Here is a 20,418-nt window from a genome sequence, read left to right as displayed (position 1 = left end):
TGGAATTATATGATTTTTTCACATAATAAGATTATCCTGCATATAAAAGTATTAAGTTAGAGATATCAAAAGATTAGTAGTATTTACGAGATATTTTATATTTTATTCTAACATATATTGACATAAAATATTAAATATCTCGTAACCTATTCATTTTCCAATAATTGTACCTTAGTATTTTAAACAGATTAATAAGATGAATCAACTGATGAATAAAACACAAAATTTATAAAATTATCTACTTTACTTATATATAATATATATATATATTTTTTTAAAGCAATTATGTGTTTTCTTTCCATCAATTGATGCATCTGTTTATAAAAGTATTAAAATTCAATTATTTAAAAAATAATTAATTTATGTGAGATTTAATATTTTATGTCAATATAAAGGCTAGAACAAAGTGTCTTGTGAACTTTTGGTTTTTATCTCTAACTTAATATTTTAATATGTAGAATAATTGAAGAAATTATACTACGCCAAAAAATCATATAATTTAAAAAACGAAACTTAAAATTTCGGAAGCACTTTCACCTAAACAAAAATTATTAACCTTATTTGAGATAAATTTTTTGTACCGTGCAATCCTTATTAAACAAATTTCCTCTGAATACCTTTAGATTTGAAAATATTTAATGGTAACAATTATTGATACACCTTGTACAATAATTTAATTTAAAAAACAAGAAATAGGTAGCATAATCAAATCATATTACATAAGCTTATATTTAATTAATGAATTCTTTTTTATACAAACTACCTTTTTTTATATATAAATTAATTTTTTTTAAAAATTGTACCTTTTGCATCCTCTTCTGCAGTACCAGGTGTATCAATTTCCGAGACACGACGTGAATAAGTACCTCCCTCTTGAGGACTTGGATCTGATCCAGATCCGGATCCGGATCCAGATTCCGTTGAACCAACTAGTGTCACAGAACTCAAATTGCTTGGTGAAGATGGTGCACTGATTGCTGTAACATCTTAGATTTCAAGTTTTTTTCACATATGAGTAGTACATTACAAATTTATCAAATAGGAAATGGAATATACGTGAAAAGTTCCAAATTAATTTGGCTTAAAATCTCATCCTAATTAGTCATATAATTTCTTTTAGAATAAATAATATAAAAATATTGAAATAAAGGAATCCTCTTTTTTTTATCTCTAAATATTATAATTAAAATCTGTGTATATTACATTTAAAAACAATAACTTTATATTTTTTATTAATTTATTTACTTTATTAACATTTAATTCAAATTCTGTAACATAATTTGTGAATTTATGCATCATGGTCATACCTGTGAGTGTTTCGGAACTGGACGACACGGCTATTACTTTCGGTATTGTTAGATGGCATCCATCATTTTCAACGTCATTGTTATCCACGCGAATGCTAATTTTTCGTGGCATGGCCGGAGATTGCAACGAGTTAGACGGACTGGACGCTTGCGACGTTGGTATGCGTTTTATGACTGGAGCCTCCGAGATGAGTCCAAGTGGTTGTTCTTCGTCCACTAAATACGAGAAATTCATAATTGCATTTTGGTACATTTTTACATCGTTTTTACGCATTTATTTTTTTAATGTAACTTAAACATCTTTATTGTAGAATTTAATTTTATTATCTAAATGTGAGAGAGCGTCATTCAATTAAAGCTATAGATATTATTACATAAGCTTACATCTAATAAAAGAATCTTTTTTCTAACTACAAACTAACTTTTTTTTATATAGATTAATTTTTTTATAAAATTTAAATAAACTATAATTAAATGAATTTTATATCGGAAATATGATTGCGCACCGATTACTTTCGGACTTTCAACACAATCAATTTAAAATATTCGTAATCTTTTCACCAAATTTAAATTATCTTAAAACCTGTAAAGAACTAAACTTATAAACTTCTTTCTTGTTATTGTTTAACAATTGTACGGTCGTAAAAATAAGATTCTATTATTTGTTAAACTCATAAACCGTTTGGTATCTGTAAAATCTTATTGCGCGAAAAAAATATTACCTCAGCTGGGGATCAAACCTGGATCTCTTGTATTCCGCGTGTGCATTCTCATCGATAGACTAATTTACCTCGTATGGGATGCAAGAGATCCAGATTCAATTTCTGACCGAGGTAATATTTTTCTTAAAATCTTACTTCATTTCTCATTGGAATATGTGCTAAAGATACTCACGCTTCTTATAACCAGATCGCCAGTGACTTTTCGAATTATACACGCTGGTATTAGCATCAAAGGATCCATGGGATTTCGCATCGCGAGTATCGCTCACTTCTGATCCATATCCTGCATATAAAGCAAGATGCTATTAAAATATTAAACACCACACCAATATAAAATATATATATATTGTATATATAAATATATGTATATCATATACATATTTATATATTTTCTGCACTATAGTAATATGTCTATTAATTTTGATTGAGTTTTGTTCAAAAGGAAACTCAATGCATATGCACAATAATATCAAGCTTGTAATTGTTAACTAAGCAATCTATTGTAATAAAAGCGATAAAGGATTTAGAAACGAACAAACAATTAAGTCAAAAAATAAAAAATAGTTTATTAAACATTAAAATCAGAAAAAGAAAACATTAAACTAGTTTTTTAACAAATACATAATCGATGTAAGTTTCGATTAATTTAGTTTACCTTAGAATTAATAAAATAGATTCATTTTCTATATATTACAATTTATTAATTATTATTTCAAAAAGAATAACAATAATTTAAGTCGAAACATTCGTGCATTAATTATTTGTTTAAAAAACTAGTTTTAATCTTTTCTTTTTTTAATTCTGATGTTTAATAAACTAGTTTTTATTTCTTGTCTTAATTATTTGCTCGCTTTTTATCTCTCCATCACTTTTATTAATGTATGCACCTGATACTGAGCTTGCGCCGCTAGTTCGTCTCGGTGAAAAGCTACTTTTTCTTCGATCCTCGGAATATAATTGTATTTCGTTCGCATTTGTTCCTAATACGTCTAAGGATCTAAAAAATAAATACAGACAATGTTATAAAGACATGCTAAGAATAAGTTTCAATAATGTATAGAAATCATTTTCTACAGAGGAATGTTACAGCAATAATAACATTATTCATGAAAAAACTTTTTATTACGTGTAGTATAAAATACAGCCTTAGCCGTAAGTATGTAGCATCTTTCATTTATTGGATAAGACGGTAATAAAAGTCAAAGGAAGAATGACAAAATATTAAAATTGTTATAAAAATAAACTTTTCAATAAAAAACTATTTTTAATTGATTTTTTGTTAAATATAAAATATTTATTTGTTGTTGTTTAAACGTTCAATTTGTGGGAATGTTCTATACTTATAGCTAAGGTTGTATTATCGAGTTTTATAATAGATCGACAATTACGACAATTTCATTCAATTCTTGAAGTTATATAGTTAAATTTATTTTAAGCTTATAATTATTATTATCATTTGTTATATTTACACGAGAGATCCGGTAGTCATTTGCGCGTCCGGTGGTTCAGCTTCATAGAAAACTTTCTTAAGAGCCTCCAGTACTGTGACGCCATCGGTGAACACTCGGTATGTCAACAGAAATGTGTTGAGAAAATCGATACTGAGAAATCTGAGGTCGGTCAATCGCTGCAATAGCCGCTCGGGTGTCGCGGAACGGATCTGCGGTATTTTGCAGGAATTCAAAGTGCGACTGAATCTGATGTCCACGTCGTCCTTGAACAGCTTCGGGTCGTTCCGGATGGACTGTGGCATCGTGACGGAACTGGTATCCGACAACGATCCGTGAAGCAGATCGTTAAAATGAACGTTGTCCATACACTGACTAATATCACTAACCCATGCTGCTTTTTCCTGTAAAAGTTTGCCATATCACAATATATATATAATAACAAAAGTAAAAAAGTATAAATTTTGTAATTTTATTATTTTTATTTGTAAATCATTTCAGTTAAAAAAAGTAATGAGTTGTTACAATTTTCTGTTACTTTTCACTGATTTTCAAATACCTCTTTTTTAGTGGCATTTAATTGTGTTGATCACTACAGTAATTGATTAATTCAACACGAGATTTATACATACAGTATTATAGTTGTGATAGTATGATTACTCACAACATGGTCAAAAATATAATATGTTCTTCTTTTGAAATTTACTTAAGCACATTCTATACAAGTATATTGTACATGTTATATTTGTTACTATTACGCAAAGAAATGTAATTGCGTTAATGTTACAAATAAGAAAGTATAACACCGTCTTTACATGCGTCATTAAAAAAAATAATTGTAACAGTAACGACATTACAAGTAACGCATTAATTACCAACTCAAATTATTTTCAAAGTTCCGTGTCTATAAATAAATTATATATATATATATATATATATATATATATATATATATATACGTATATATACATATATACTTCAACAGAACAGTTCTTTCCGTATATGAATATATATCCTATGAAGATAAGATTGTCTGTTTTAATACAATTTTATATACAATTTAATATGAACTTACTTGCATGGTAGGCGCCACGAGATGAACGGTCACCTGCGGTCCACCGGATTTTATATCAAGTATAATCTTGAAGTCGCGATTCTGCAACTGGGAAGTTCCACTGCCGCTACCACTTCCGCTACTTTCACTGATGCCGCTTGACATCGAACATACTGACAGTCCTAAAATTAGTTTACAGTCGCTACTTGGTAGCACTGAATAAATTTTCTATTTGACACAACTGGCAATACACAACCTTTAATTTTAAAAAATACATAAAATTATGTGCATATAAATAGCAAACAAAATGAGAAAAAAGCTTACATTGTATATAAAATAATTTAAATAATTACTAGCGTGTATGTTTTTTTTTTTATAATCTTAATACATCGATGACGTATAATATATCAGTTTCTAATTAAATATAAAATTTTTGCGTTGCCGATTTAAGAAGATCTTAAAAAAAAAGGAAGCTAAGAAATCAAGTTATTAGTTCATTAATTAATCCTACCATCATCATCTATGGCGCCCTGGTCACTTGGATCTTCAATCAGCACCGCGTCAGATAGAGGTATCTTGCCAATCTGCGCGACCAGATTTAAGCGGCCGTCATCATCGGATTGTCGCGTCGTGAGCAATAGATGATTCGAGAAAAGAAAACATTGTCTAACAGCCTCCTTGTCGCTCGCGGCTTTGCCGCCAAAAGTAGCGCTCAATCTGCTTCGCGCACCGCGCGGTTTATCTACGAGTTGTATGAGTGTACCTAAAACAGTGAGATAATTAGATCAGAGATTTATGTAAATTCGATCAGGTCTTTATACAATTATCATTAACATCGATTGTAAGGAGAAATAAAATTTTCGTCGGAGGAAATAACGCTTGACAAAAATAATTTCATCTTCCTGACGTGTCCAAGCTTCCTTGAAATAATCGATACAATTAGGGGAAACTGCCGATACGTATTTAAAAATAGCACGTAGGACGTGTTGCCGCGGCGAATACGAAATACGCAGTATCAGGCCTGCGCTGCTGACGTCATACAGAAATTGAAATTTATTTCGTTCAGTTCTTGATATTAAAAGTATTTTTTATTTGACGTTCACAATGCTCATGGAATCATTTTACCCTTGTTGTTTACCAAATGTTAAACAAAAACAATTAATATTGACGAGCATTGTAAGTGTATATAAAATAAAACACACGTACCCTCTCTCTCTCTCTCTCTCTAAATAATCCTAATAATGTGAAATATGCTTTTGAAATTATAAATCAAAATCTAAACACTTTTATTAGATTGATTTTTTTCCAAGTGAAGAAAGCCAGATGATATCAAACAAGTGTCGATAAGGAATTTAGAAGACAGTTTCAACGTACTTTTTCTTCTTATTTAAAAAGAAACATTGCATACTTATGTTTCTACAGATAAATCAAACACACACGAAATTGAAACTTTTGACTGAACTTTTCCTTGAAGAAAATAATTTCATATCTTATATCATTTGACACATCTACCTTTCTCACGGCGAATTTGTCATTCATGTTTTGAAGATTTCAATCGAGATTTCCTTTCAACATTATTGAACGAAAAGCAACGTGTGTATATACCTGCAGATCTATCCACATTCAGATAAAAAGCTACTGCTGATTCTTAAGCTTCCTTGGTCCCTACCAATATCACACACATCGCTTGGTCCCACCTTGTTACTAATGAAGCTACGTTAACGAACTCGCGAAATACCCGTAATCTATGTGTAGCCACGCCAGATTAATGGACCGACAAAATGGCAATGCCGCATGGATTGGTTGCCGCTTGTTTCGTTCTTTCGCTCGTTCGTCGACCTTCAGTTCCGCAATATTGCCGAATATTGCCCCGCACAGAAACAGGTTTTGAACAAATTTTAGTCCTGGTCACCCTCGAACGAAATGTGATGTTTGCACCGGCTAATTTGTTTGTCGCGACGAAAAACGAACGAGGGATGATCGCGTTCACGAGATGGTCTTAGCTCTGCCGTCAGCGAGAGCGCGAGAGACGTGATAACCATGTGATGTGGCGTCAAGCACGAGGATTGCCAGGATCGTGTTTATAAGGCTGGCTTGTGAGACTTCTACTACTTGAAATGATTTTATATACTACCCTTTATTATTAGCTATTTTTAGAAAGTATGCAATATTTCATTGCAAAATGCAATGTTTCAGCTTTAGTTTTTAATTTATAGTATTTCTTTGTTTTATTACAAATAATATTAATTTTTTAATATGTGCACAATTCTTTGCAAATATAATTTTAACTTCAATTTTAAGAGTCTTCTTTCGATACTCAGGTCATTATTTAATATTTTCTCTCTCTCCCTCTTTTTTAACGATATTTTTAAGACTTAAACTGCATTGTATTGAATTTTGTATACATATTCTTTTGTACTTAAAATCGCGATTAAGCATCAAGGAAGTCTTTTTGTTGCGATCGAATTTAAAATGACTGATGGAGTTACATTTCTCTGACCACGTGACATTCCGCTTGCGTGCCACTATATCGTAATTCGCTATCGAGCCATATAATTGATTAACATAAGAATTATTCACCTGACGAGAACCCGCTAATTGTAGAACAGTACGTCGTCCCTGGCAGGACACATTGCGCAGGATCGAGATGAAACTCAGTACGAAAATATATATCGACGCGACCAAGTCGCGTCATCGATTTCGAACGTGTAACTATGCGATTGCGCCCTTTGACCCGCGTTCCATCCCTTACGACGGAGAAGCCCGTTGAGCTTTACCGACAGCGATCAAGTCTACGAATGAGTTTCCCAGCCAAGGATAAGCAGTAAAAGATATGCAAATTATCTGGCACCCTTAATCTTATCGACCTCGACAAAGTTAACTCTCTCTTTTTCATTCTTCAACTTCTTTTGGTAAGCAAAAAATGATCTTTTAAATGTACTTGAACGAAACACAATAATTTCTGCATAATAATTATGGGTATAATTTGTTAAATTCTATTTAAAGATGATTAGAACGAAAAACGATAATATGTATTATCATTAGAACGCGAAATAATTCTAACTTTTGCGCAAATTTGTTACAACATTTTAATATTACACAATATTTTAATTCTTATCTAGATAGCACAAGTGCGTTTCAAAAATGTTCTATAAATATTTTCCAATTTGATATATTCTCAAAAGATACGTACAAGTGTGTTCGAAGAATGTAACATATTTAACCGGGACTCTTTTTGTAATTCTATTAAAAAGTCATTATAAAATATTTATAATTCTATGAAATTATTAAATATTTTTCAGAATATCCTATAATAATTTGATGGAATATTTGATGGGCTTTTCTAGAAACTATGAAAATAGTCTTACTTCTTATAATATTCCATATACTTTGTACAAATTTTTTGAGAATATTTCAAAATTCTCAGAAAATATTTATAGAACATTTCTAAAATATAATTGTGGTATCTGGATATACTTGAAATAATCTTTACTTAAACAGATACGAACCTAAATATTTAAATTAAATAACAAAATTTTATACGAGATAGGGCATTGAGAGAGAGATGCACTCACCCTGTCTAACAAAGACTTGATTGACGTCCAGTAAAATATCGCATCCTTCGACAATCATACGCTCCACTGCTAGATTTTTTCTTAGATTTTCAGTTTCGCTCACCTTAAGAATAACACATGTACGATTAACAATAATAAATAAATATATTCGATTAATATTTAAAATCAAGATAAAATATCATGATTATATGAGGTTAATTGACAATTACCTCATCATGCATTTGCCTCGAGAGATCCTCCAGCTGTTGCCTGGCATTCTGAAGGCTCTTACGTTCCACATGATCATATGGCGTATGTGCCAATAACTCGTGCAAAGTAATTATATATCTTGGAATCTAAACGAATAAAATAAATAGCTGGATTAAGAAAAAGAGCTCCTGCTCAAGTTCTATTAAAATCAGAGAAAAAAAAAGAAGAGTAGTTAGGAAAGTAATTGTCACGTAAAACTTGTTAAGTAAGTTTCAAATTGCAATATTTGAAAACAGAAATACATGCAAATCAGAAATTAATTAGTAGTCTAATATAAATTGCAACAACAAACAGATCTTGTTATATTTAAATGAAATGTAAATTATATTTCGCTAATATATATATATATAAATTTTCTTTGAAGAAATTTCTCGCGTTCCGCGGAATTCGCGGAAGCGCTCGATGGAATGTATATATTCTCCACGTCCGTCGACTTCATTCATTTTATAAGATCGTCAGGTCTCATGCAATATTCATGGAAGCTTTCAAACTATTTCATACAATCGATCATTTCCAAAGAGGCATTTATACCATCAAGATAATCATTTCATTTCTTTATTTTCTTTTTTTGCGGGAATTAGCTCTCTTGAGAGAAGAACAGCAAAAGGAAATTAATGTTGCGCGAATGAAACATTTATTGGTGATATTCCCTTCTCCTCCCTTCATAATAATATAAAGCGATACTATTGAATTTTCCGAAACACTTGTGTCGAGCTTCTATACATGCTTCACGCACGACAATTGTATCGATTTTATCTATATGTGGCAATCTTACCTGATGCATGGGATATGTTAGAAAGATCTCCAGGGATCGTCCGTGGCAGGCAGTCTTGTTCTCCAACCTATTGAGCAACGCCACGAACGGTGACGATTGCTTGCACTCAGTCAACACTTGAAGGCTATAGTGGTGGTTTCGCACGTACTCTTGATATATGGATAACATCGGTAGCAGCATGTCGAACAAGTCACCTGCGTGAATTCACAATACGCCGTGATTGATCGGTGTACAATCTCTATTCACATTATTCTTTCTCACATAAGATAATAGACATGCATAAATTATAATAAGATCGGTAGAGGGAAAAATTTAAAGATACTTAAAATCACAAAATTTTGGTCTCTTCGATTCACCGTTAGACGTGGATTTGTTATTATAAGGAGATTTACGAAACTTTGCAATTACGATTTTTGAATATAACATATAACATAATTTGCGTGTGTATATATATATATATATATATATATTGTATCGAAATATTTATCTTTTATATTTTAAATATTAAATTATATGTATAAGCATATACAAATATTTAGTCACAATATGAAAAAATAGCATATGTTTCTTCCATATTTTGCCGTAATAAGAACTTATGCATGTTTATAATAATTTTAAGTTTATTTTTTCAATTCTACTACTATATTAAATATCACATATAAAAATTTCACGAATTAATAATAAAAAAAAACTTTAAACAAATTATATATATATAATTGAACAATATCTAACATTAAAAATTAAAACATTTAATAATCGAAAGCAAAAGTACGTTCATAATATTTGTACAAAAAAGAAAAGATGTTACTAAAGTACATATCTAAAAATTTAGATATAAATGTAAAAATAATTTTGTTTGGATCATCAAAATAATTATTAATTATGTAATTAACGCTCAAAGTGTTGTCTAAAATTTCAAAATCTTTTGTAATATTGTCGACAATGCTTTTAAGCATTTATAATTATTTTAATTCAACAAAATTATTTTCAGGTTTGTATCTATAGCTAAATTTTTAAATACTTCAGCAAAACTATTCTTTCCTTGTAATATTTAAATTATGTAATAAAATAATTAATAAAAAGGGATAACATCAATGTATTTCATTTTTCCTACATGTATAAATTTAATGAATAAATATTACAAGAATGATTTTCAGCTGCATTTACAATTTTAAATTGCATGCAAACTTAATCTCATGAGATTTAAATTTTGTATGCAATTTTGTGATTAAAAATTCGAAATAAATTCAGTGTTTATGATATATTACAAATCGCACATTTCTACTTGTCATTCAATTTATCGATTTGCATTACTAAAGTAATTTTAAATAGTCTATACCTAAAACTAAAGTGGGCCAGCTCTCCATACGCGAGGTGAGACCCTTCAGGAAGATTTGATGGAGAAACAACACGGTTTCACTATTCAAAAATATGCTATTCACGTCCTCGTGACTACATGGGGGTTTCTTTGAACTGGCAGCCATCTTGAAAGGCCTCAGAAAACAGCTTACTAAAATCTCCATCTGCTCCGTATACTCCTCCTCGGCCTCCACCATTTGGAATACCAGGCTGAAATAGTAGGACATGCGTTCAATACCATCGGTAGCGCAAATTAAATAAAGCCGATAATCATCGGTTTTACATCATCGTTACATCGCAAATAAATAAAATATACGAACGATGTGATTAAGTGAAAATTATTTATCATTATTCTCTCGGCGGACGAGAGAATAATGATAAATTTTATTCAGCCGTTGAATAAAAATAATATATACGTTATTACTAAAGTTATTATATGTAACAGTCAGAGCATAAAATTTTATTTAATAAAAAATCTACGCTGCTCAACATTTTTTAGCCTTTTCTCGAAAATTCTGTTCAATCTCATGTTTATGACGTTTATTTCCATACAGCCGTGCAAAACGTAACTGTGAAACGCGCGGTGGCATGACAAACTATATTACTGAAAAAGTGAAGTGCGCAAACTAGTTGAACGCTATCGGTTGTCCGGTAAGGCAGCAGCAATTACCTATTCCGCTTGCGCATGCTCTCGGCGTGCGGGCTCTTAATGTACTGTTCAACAATTTGCTTCCAACGTCGTCGGCACAGCCAACCTCTGAAAAAGCTCTGGACCTTCTTAACTTTCTGCATTTCAATAGAGCCCTCCGAGATATCACGTAATCCAGGAGCGAAGACGCCGGAACTGTGAGCACCACCACCGTATGAATGGAACGTGCTGTACAAACTTGCGGTACCCTGGGACATAGCTCTTTGAACCGCCGGTCGATTGGCATATATCGGTATTACGGAAGGCCTTAGCTCTTTTTTCAGAGCACACAGCTGTAATGAGAACCATCGCGAAATCCGTAATCTTGTAGAGAAAATAATCCCAAGCAAACATCTTCTCGTGTTTCTTAAGTAAATCGTTTTTAACGATTTTATAATGAACGTAATTTTTTTAATAAAATAAAAATAAACCAAATTGGGATGCTTAATCAAAATTTAGATTCAATATCGAACAAGTACTTGAATAAAATATATTATCAGTTCTCCTACAACATAATAATTTCATTAGTTTTATATTAATTACTAAGCTTAATTACTAAACTTAGACATCAGATGAAATTAATGAAGGGGTTAAAACTAGTGACGCTTTTCGAGTTAAAACGTAAAGTTAAATTTTAATTTCAAAAGTGCTCCGGAAGTTACTTCGATATTTATTATCACAGAGAGAATGGTTGAAGTTTAAAAATTGCTGAGATATTTAAAAATTTAACGAGATATATAGATCAGAATTCAAATAATGTTAAATCTGTCAAAATATAATTACGTTCATGCTGATTGTCAGAATGTCAATATTTTTTGTAGCATTGCTTATTATATTTAAACATATTACATATATACATATTTTTTAATTTTTTTTATAATCCAACAAATTATTTTCAGACCTATATTTGGCTCAATTTTTAACTACTTCAACAAAATAATTTTTTTCATGTAGAAACATTTCATATAAAATTAAATCGAAAGCGAAATGTATAACAGACAATTTAATTAATTTGTGTGATAGTGTAATGCGAAGATAATTAAATTTAAAAAATAATTACATATATAATATAGTAATAAAACTAATAGTTTTAATTATTTTCCAAAAGAAAATTTTATCTGCGTGCGCTATGATAAAAATTTTTAAAGTATTAATATTAGTAAAATATAGAAGCAAAGTGTGTACAAAATTTCTCGTTCGGCGTACAGGAGACTTTCCAAGAATTGACGATTTGATTAAAAAAAACGTCAATTCTTGGAAAGAAATGATTTTACTAATTACATAGTATAATATCACAAAAAACACTACAGAAGTTGAAATAAAAGTACACATTGCAACAAAATTATCCGGAAAAGTTATCATAAAATACGTATAACTTCACTTGTAAAAAGACTAGGCTATACATATAATACGTAATATAATACGTATATGTGTATAAAACATGCTGATATGACTAACCTCTGCTCGGAGTTTTTTTATTTCCGACGCCAATTCTTCGCATTGCTGAGTGTACTGCCACTTGGCCGTTTTCTCGCTCTCAACGATTTGCAACAGGTGCAGGTGCTTCTGCTCGAGCTCCTCTTTTTGTAGCAACAATTTGTTGAAGCTAGAATCAATATCCAAGAAAAAGAAAGCTGAGTTAGACTTGGTTCGTGTGCCCCGCTCAAAAATGTTATTTAAGCGGAGAACCGTAATATAAAGAAAAATAGAACGTTCGACCGCATGTGGCCTGGAAAAATGCATAAAGTGCACATTCCAGGAATTTTGCGTGGAAACGAAATTATGGTTTTTCTGCAGTCACGTGTGAGAAAAACGGAATATCGTAGAATTTCATAATATTCTTTAACGATTTGAAAAACAGTAAAAAAAAATTTCGCACACATATGTTATAGTTTTGTTAATTTTTTAGTATTCTCTTTTATTTTTTATGTATAACTCTTTATTTATAATATAATTCTCTGTTTTTATATACAGTTTTATATATTTTTAAACCTGGATTAAAATTTTGTTGGATATAGAAATAATAGCAAATTGTTGTATTCCATAGATAAAGAAAGAATTATAAAATTTATATATAGATAAGCTACCAAACAATTGATAAGTTCTCATAAAATTTCTCTCGTTATTTCATGTAATTAATGTTGACATTTTATATTTATATCTTATCGGCATAATCTATGTGAAAAAGAGGGTGCGAGGTTCCGAACTTAGCTGGTTCCGTAAAGTGATATGGGTGATGAAATACGAAGCAAGGCATATAAAATATCTTTCCCCGGAGAGGAACATGTCACGAAAGATAATAACGCCACGTGCATATCTTTTTCATGCTAAGTATTATTGTAAAATTACAATATATGAACTACTATAACACTATCCTACAAAAAATGGCTTTTTTTCAAGTATAAAAACGAGAAAAAATCGTTTCCCTTAGTTTTTTGGATGCTGAATGCGATCGCGCGCGCGTGTGTGTGTTTATCAAATTACTCTGAAATCCTCTTAGAACTGCATCAAGGAAAAGCTTTATGACATGTTTAATTCTTCATTGCTCGCATGTCAAAAATTAATACTTCATCCTTAGAAATTCTCTAAATGTATGATACTATTTAAGTATTTATAATTTGTCAGGTCATGTATTTAAAATACTTCATTGTATTTGAAAAACAGTATTTATAATGCAATTGTATTTTGCATTTTGTGTTTCAGCGGAGAACATAAGAAAATATTTTATGTTTTGTTTTTTAATGTAGTATATAAAAGTAGTTTGTATTTTGTATTTCAGTATTTTAAAATGAAAAGTTGAAAAGTATATTTCATTTTTATATCAAATGCTAAGACTGACAATCAATCTTATTATTTAAATTATAAAATACAAAATACTTTTATGTACTCTGCTGAAACACGAAGTACAAAATATAATTATATTACAAATATATTGTGTGTGTGTTTAAAATAAAAATATTTCAAATACGCGCGTGTGCTCCTACCTCTATAATTTATACATATTATATTTTGTCCGACAATTTTTAAATATCTGTATGGTTTTTTTATCTCAAAATTGTGTAATATTAAATTAATCTTTAATTTAATTGTGAAAATTAAAATATATATAACAATGAAAATTGAGGTATAATATTAAAATGTCGGAAACATTTTCTGCGAGTAATTGTGTCATGAATGCGAGGAATACAGTAAAGCTTAATTTTAAAACTTTTTAAACACTAGTTTATAACTTGTAGTATGCTGAAATGTGTTAAAATAGATCTTTTTGTAAGTTTAAATATAAATTTCTTAAAAATGATATTAAAAAGCAGTTTGGTAAACGGAATGGTTTATTCTGCTCAGTGTTCAAAAAACTATAAAAAGAGAATTATCTTCGTTCTGACGTTATGATTTTAATTAAACAATATAATGTGTTCTTATAAGCAACATTAGTATTGCAGTAAGCTGCACTTTGTTTTTGTAACATAACACCTTGTTTTTATTGAACGTTTACTAAGTTATACATAGACTTGCCTTGAATCTGTTTTCGCAAATTGAGAATTCTCGTAACGAGCAAGCACAGCATAGTGTCTCTCTCATCAAACATAAAGGATATTTCCTTCCAATCGACTTAAATTTTAATCAAGTTGCTTTACATGCATATCCATGAACCGTGTAAATGGATAACACGAGTTCGTCCACACCCTGCAACGATGGTTTGAGAAGCTCTACTTGAGTCAATGCAAAACAAGCACTCAAGCGTGGTCCACGCTGTATGAAAAAGTTATCATATTATATTTATCGATCGACCCTCTGCGTGTCACGAGATACTCGAAGAAGTATCAACCCTGTATTTTCGAGCACGGCACGGTAGAATTGCTAAAGTAACACGGATATCATTATCTATGCATATTACGGTGCAGGGTAGCAGTAATCTGAGAAGGCAACCGTTCCACCGGGATGTGAACGTATATAAAGTCGGCCTGCAAAATGAGGACTACGCGGAAGGAGATACAACTTCTCATACATACAGTAAAATATTTAAAAAAATTAAACAAAATATATTTGCGATAAAGATATTATCAATTATGTATTTTGTATAGGAGTCAATAATTGGGGAAACAAGTATATCTAACGTCTATTGAGTTTGACAAATCTGAATAAAAGAGTAATGCTAGAGCGACTCGTAATTGTTTTGTTCAAGTTCGAGGCAAAGTAATATACTTATGTGAATTAAAAAAATTGCATTTTAATTAAATATGATTAAAAAATAGTACTTTAAGTATATATTCGCGCGTACAGGACAGATATCTTTTTTTTTTAATTAAACAAATATAATATATACAGGATGAGAATAAATATATAGAATACACAATACGACGAAAGATAATTTGTAGATAAATAAATTAAAAAATATAAGTTAGAGTAAACCTTTTTCAAGAGTTTACTTTTGAAAAAATTGAATTTGAAAATCGTGTTGAATATTCGTGCACTTAATAAAGATACGATTTATGGAAACGTTATCATATTTATATAACGTTCGCCCAACTTGACAAGTGACAGAATTAAAGAAAATGTACTACAAATAATTAAATTTTATTTATTTTATTATAAGAGAAATTATTGAAAACGTTAACCCTGCTATCGTACGTAAAGTTGTGTTCGTCAAGTTACGGAGGTATCATAGAGTCTGATTTATTTTACAGTATCCTTCTCCAAACCGTATCTTCATTAAATGCACGTGTACTCAACACTATTTACAAACTTGATTTTCTCAAATTAAAACCTCGGACAGAAAAATACTTACTCTATACTTTCAATTTATTTTTGTACGAGAAATAAATCCCTTCCTTTCATCCATTTGTACTATAGATAGGTTTGTTTCCACCCTGTACAGTAAAATTATTCCGTTTGTCGGAGAACAAGACAATTTCGAAAATCGAATGGTTCAGATAACAGAGGTTTACTCTAATTCTCTTCTCTACCAATACTTGTTAGTTCTGATAATAGAAGCTGACGTTCAGAAAACAGGAGTTGAGCACGTCGAGCTCCTATTATCCGAACTATGGCGCCGTAGTTACGATAATAGGCTCAACTATCAGTTTGAATATTTGGATCTAACAATTTAAGTATGAATTTGTTCGTATAAATAGAGTGTAAATAGAAATTCTAACTATATCTGAAAAAGATGCAAAGATTGATAACTTTTCTTCTGCCATAAATATTGTACTTCTATCAACAACTTTTCTGTTGCTGAAACAATACTTCTACTGCCAATTCTTCTTTTGTAGATACTTCTCTTGTGTTCCTCAGGAGAAACGTCCGCAAAAGAAGTTATCAGCTGTCTGTTACCGGGCGCATTTGTAAACAGTGTCAAACTAAATGTAAAATTGTTAGCGAAGAAAAATTTCTATGAAGTCCTTTAACTTGTAAAGGAAAGAAATATATACAGTAAATGCAAAATATATTCATAAAAGACGGATTTGTATTTAAAAAATCTTATTTGTAAAAAATAAACATTAATTATTTACTCTCTAAATCTAAATCAGTGGACAATCATTGATATCAGTGCCAAGTACGCCACTGGTAATCAGTGAATGTAATGTAAGATCCCTAACCTAGTTAAACTTTATTATGCAATTTAACTAACTTTGTTTTAGAGCATAAATTCAATGAATATGGTATTAGAAGATCGAAATTAATATATATCAGTATTTTAGGTATATGTTGAAACTTTCTTTCTTTTTTAATTGAACTTTGTTATTTATCTGCCAAGTATGCTACTGGATAATTAGTGATTAACCACTGATTCAGATTTAGAGATAATTATAGAAATTTATTAACTATAAGTCCAAATATAAACAAAAGTTTCGCAAAAATAATTAATGTTTATGATTTTTAGAACCTTCTCGATTGTATAAATACTTTATTTCTGTATCCAAATAAAATAATTTTTTATTTTTACTTATTTCATTATAAAAGATAATATACTTTAGTTATTACATCCCTTTAAGTAAAATAATTTTGATATGTAATCTATTTTATTCATTATTAATGAATTGGTAATTAATATTTACTTTTTTAAAAATAAAGTATTTTTATGGTAGGTATCTCTCCTATACGAATATTTTTTTCACTGACTGTAGACAGAAAGAAGCTCTTTTAAATAGTCATCTTTATTTTGCCGGAATCATGAATTTGGAATTGCATTAACGATGAAGTACATTTGTAATATTAGGATCGTATCCTTGTGCAATCCTCTTCACTGGAGTTTCCGCAATAACCAGCTGTTACTAGTTCGCCCTCTGGCCCATAAGACGCGTTTGATAGCATGATGAAGATTACTTCAGCGTTAATGTGCACAAATTACGGCACGGGGATTAATAGAGAGGTGGTGGCTGAGACGGCTCAATGTTAATGCGATGCCCGTAAACGTATTTATCAACGCATCAATGAGATTAAGGTAACCTTTTGAATAATAGACTAAGAGTCTACCGCGCGCGCAAAGTACAAATAAAACGGAGTGATGTTGGAGAATCAAGTTAATTATTGTGCCACGAACCGTATTGTTCATTACAGGATTATTCCGTTAGCTCGAACAATTCCACCTTTGTTTTATAAAAAATAAATACCTTTAAGTCTCTAATCGCAAGATCTGATATTACTTTGCCGCTGTTTTATTAAAAATAGAAGATTTATTAAAGGAGATAACCCTGATAAAGGAATGGTGTGGGTCTACTACACGCCATCGAGACTGTATTAATGAAAAATTTGTTTCGCCTTTGCACCGAAAAATTATACAAATTATTTGTAATTCAATCAGAATAAATGAAGCTTTTTCACGCACGTTACTGTCGGAGATCATATTTTGATCTGCACCTACCGGCTCGAATATCAATAACGGATATCGAGTATCCCTTCCTCACGTGCATAATTGATTTAAATTTGAAAAATATTTAACAAAGTTATGAAGAACTTATTAACTGTTGTAATTAGCGATGTATCACATCTCAAAGCATAACTAAAAATATAAATATAAATATAAATATTTTTTAGATATATCGTTTTATTATTACGTTTGAGTATCTATATTTGAGAATAATTTTCTTATTGATTTAAAAGTTTTTTAAATTTCTTGCTTGTCTTGATTTTTATACAAAATAGTATTTTATAATACTTATTTGTAAATTTGATAAAGAAGTAGGATTAAGAATTAAATTAAATTTTTTATATATGTAATATACACGCGAAATGAACGATTTTGCTAAAATATCTAAAATTATAACTAGGTACAGATCTAAAAATAATTTAAACACTATCAAAATAATTATTTCGAAATTTCAAATATGATACGTAATGTAGCAAAAAGTTTTAACATTCTAGTATAATAAGGTTGAATATCCAACATATTATGTTTTAATAGCTAAAATTAATTTTTAATGGTGTGTGAATTTAGTTAAATTTCTAGATATTTCAGTATAATCTTTTCCTGTATTAAAACTCTAATAAATATTGTGTAAAAGTTGGTGCATACCTATTTATATCCGTTTAAAAGTATAGTAATATGTGATCATTGTGGTGCATAAACTGTTATAAATCAAATTATTTATTTTGTGTTTTATAGTTAGTTTTAAGGCGTATTATACACATTCTTAATCCTATCTTAAAAAAGAAAAGAGGAAAGCTTAAATAAGTTGAAACTGGATCAATGATCCAATAAATATTGTATGATGCGCGATGAAACTGCCAATGAGCATAAGTGTATTCAAGATTTTTTCGCGGAACGAATTATTAATTCTATTATCATATAAATAGCATCTTTTTGTATTAATAAATTAATTTTTTTGAAACTTTAGAGCTCAAAATGTTTTCATGTTCCTGATTTCAATCACTAAAGACTGTTCACGCGTAACTTTTGGCGCGCGGCGGCGGCATCTTGTTCGGTGGAAACGTTCCAGCAGAAAGGACATAGCGAAAAGATTAAAAATGAAATTTGTTGTTGTAAGTGGAATATTCATTAATATCTTAATATACACGCTGTTTTTCAGTTAAAAAATTTTACAAAAATTTTTTTTATGTAATAATTAGATTTCGCTCGATTTAGACCATCGTTTCTTTATACTTTTTTTATGTATTAGATGCTCTGTCAAAATTTAATGGAAGTTCCTGAAATGATATGGTTATAGAAAAGAAACCAAAAAATTTATAAGGCAACAAAAAATTTATTCAGAGTAAAAAATAAAGTTGTACCTTGTATAATTAAAAATAAAAAAATAAAAAAGTTTTTAGGGCGAAATTGGACCCCCTAACCTCCCCCTCCCTGAATACGTCCATAATAGTGGAATTTTTCTTGTCCTGCGGGTAAAATTAATTGGTATGGGTGATTGAAACGGTGAATCTAATTGGAGCTTTGAATCATTAAACGCCGCCTGGCCACGCTCACAATCAGTCATCGGGATAATCGTTGTGATTTATGGGATGCGCGATCTCCTGAATCAGGACGACGCCGTGCGTCGTTTTAATCAGTCGTCGAGATCTTCGATTCGGGCGCTAACCGTCGTCGTTTACCTAGCTTCTCGTATCGCATCGATCCACGCTTTGCAGTCCGTCTCTGTGGCCGCTTTTAGCTCGTATTGCCGTTGGTTCTCCCTCCTGTACGATATCGCGAAACAGTGCTGCAACAGAGGAACGATAAAAAATTGAATTATCTCCAATGCACGGTAATAAACAACGACGAGACGACCAACAAAAAGCGCGAATCCTTCGATTTGCGCATTGTGCACATATGAAAAATGCTGTGCGCAAACAAATAGACCGCGTCGCGGCGTTTCAAAGCATCGAGTGGTAAACGAGAATCTCTCTCTCTACGCGTTCCTCCGCCTCTGGCCGGATTCAATTTATACGCGTAGCTTTCTCGCTATTTATGTGTACCGTACAAATCCGGAAACTCGCCCGCTCACGGATTTCATTAAACTGCCTCGTAAATATCCGTATAATGCAAAAAGCCTAGGAACCGTCTCTATTCTCTATGGCATTTGTTTCTCAGCTTTATCCGAAGGATTTTATTTGCACGATAGCTTTTACGTAGGCATTAACTATGCAAACCCTTATCACGATTTCATTTAGTTGCATGGCGATTGCAGACTTGTGTAAATCAGAATTGTACACGACCAATGCAAACAGCCGTATTTCGCGTGGTTTTGCACGGCAGTTTTTACGCGCGTACCTGCTGATCATGCAAATCCGAGGCCGACGGATTATT

General features: G+C 30.8%; 1 protein-coding gene across 1 annotated transcript in view; it reads right to left on the bottom strand.

Moving 5' to 3' along the window:
• The window catches only part of LOC108773971 (ras-specific guanine nucleotide-releasing factor 1), a 75,503-nt gene that overhangs the window by 6,943 nt on the left and 48,142 nt on the right, over window positions 1-20,418 (bottom strand). The window contains exons 5-18 of the mRNA XM_018539962.1: window positions 19,725-19,831; window positions 12,636-12,783; window positions 11,160-11,470; window positions 10,470-10,699; window positions 9,131-9,324; window positions 8,316-8,441; window positions 8,107-8,209; window positions 5,043-5,294; window positions 4,553-4,713; window positions 3,499-3,881; window positions 2,917-3,026; window positions 2,202-2,312; window positions 1,308-1,523; window positions 804-986 (exon numbers count right to left, since the gene is read on the bottom strand). Coding sequence (XP_018395464.1) covers window positions 804-986; window positions 1,308-1,523; window positions 2,202-2,312; window positions 2,917-3,026; window positions 3,499-3,881; window positions 4,553-4,713; window positions 5,043-5,294; window positions 8,107-8,209; window positions 8,316-8,441; window positions 9,131-9,324; window positions 10,470-10,699; window positions 11,160-11,470; window positions 12,636-12,783; window positions 19,725-19,831 — 2,635 coding nt within the window. The remainder of the gene's footprint in view (window positions 1-803; window positions 987-1,307; window positions 1,524-2,201; window positions 2,313-2,916; window positions 3,027-3,498; window positions 3,882-4,552; window positions 4,714-5,042; window positions 5,295-8,106; window positions 8,210-8,315; window positions 8,442-9,130; window positions 9,325-10,469; window positions 10,700-11,159; window positions 11,471-12,635; window positions 12,784-19,724; window positions 19,832-20,418) is intronic.

This window comes from Cyphomyrmex costatus, unplaced genomic scaffold, assembly GCF_001594065.2.
Source record: "Cyphomyrmex costatus isolate MS0001 unplaced genomic scaffold, Ccosl1.0 scaffold23, whole genome shotgun sequence".
Classification (NCBI taxonomy): domain Eukaryota; kingdom Metazoa; phylum Arthropoda; class Insecta; order Hymenoptera; family Formicidae; genus Cyphomyrmex; species Cyphomyrmex costatus.
This window is presented reverse-complemented; position numbering and strand designations above follow the sequence as displayed.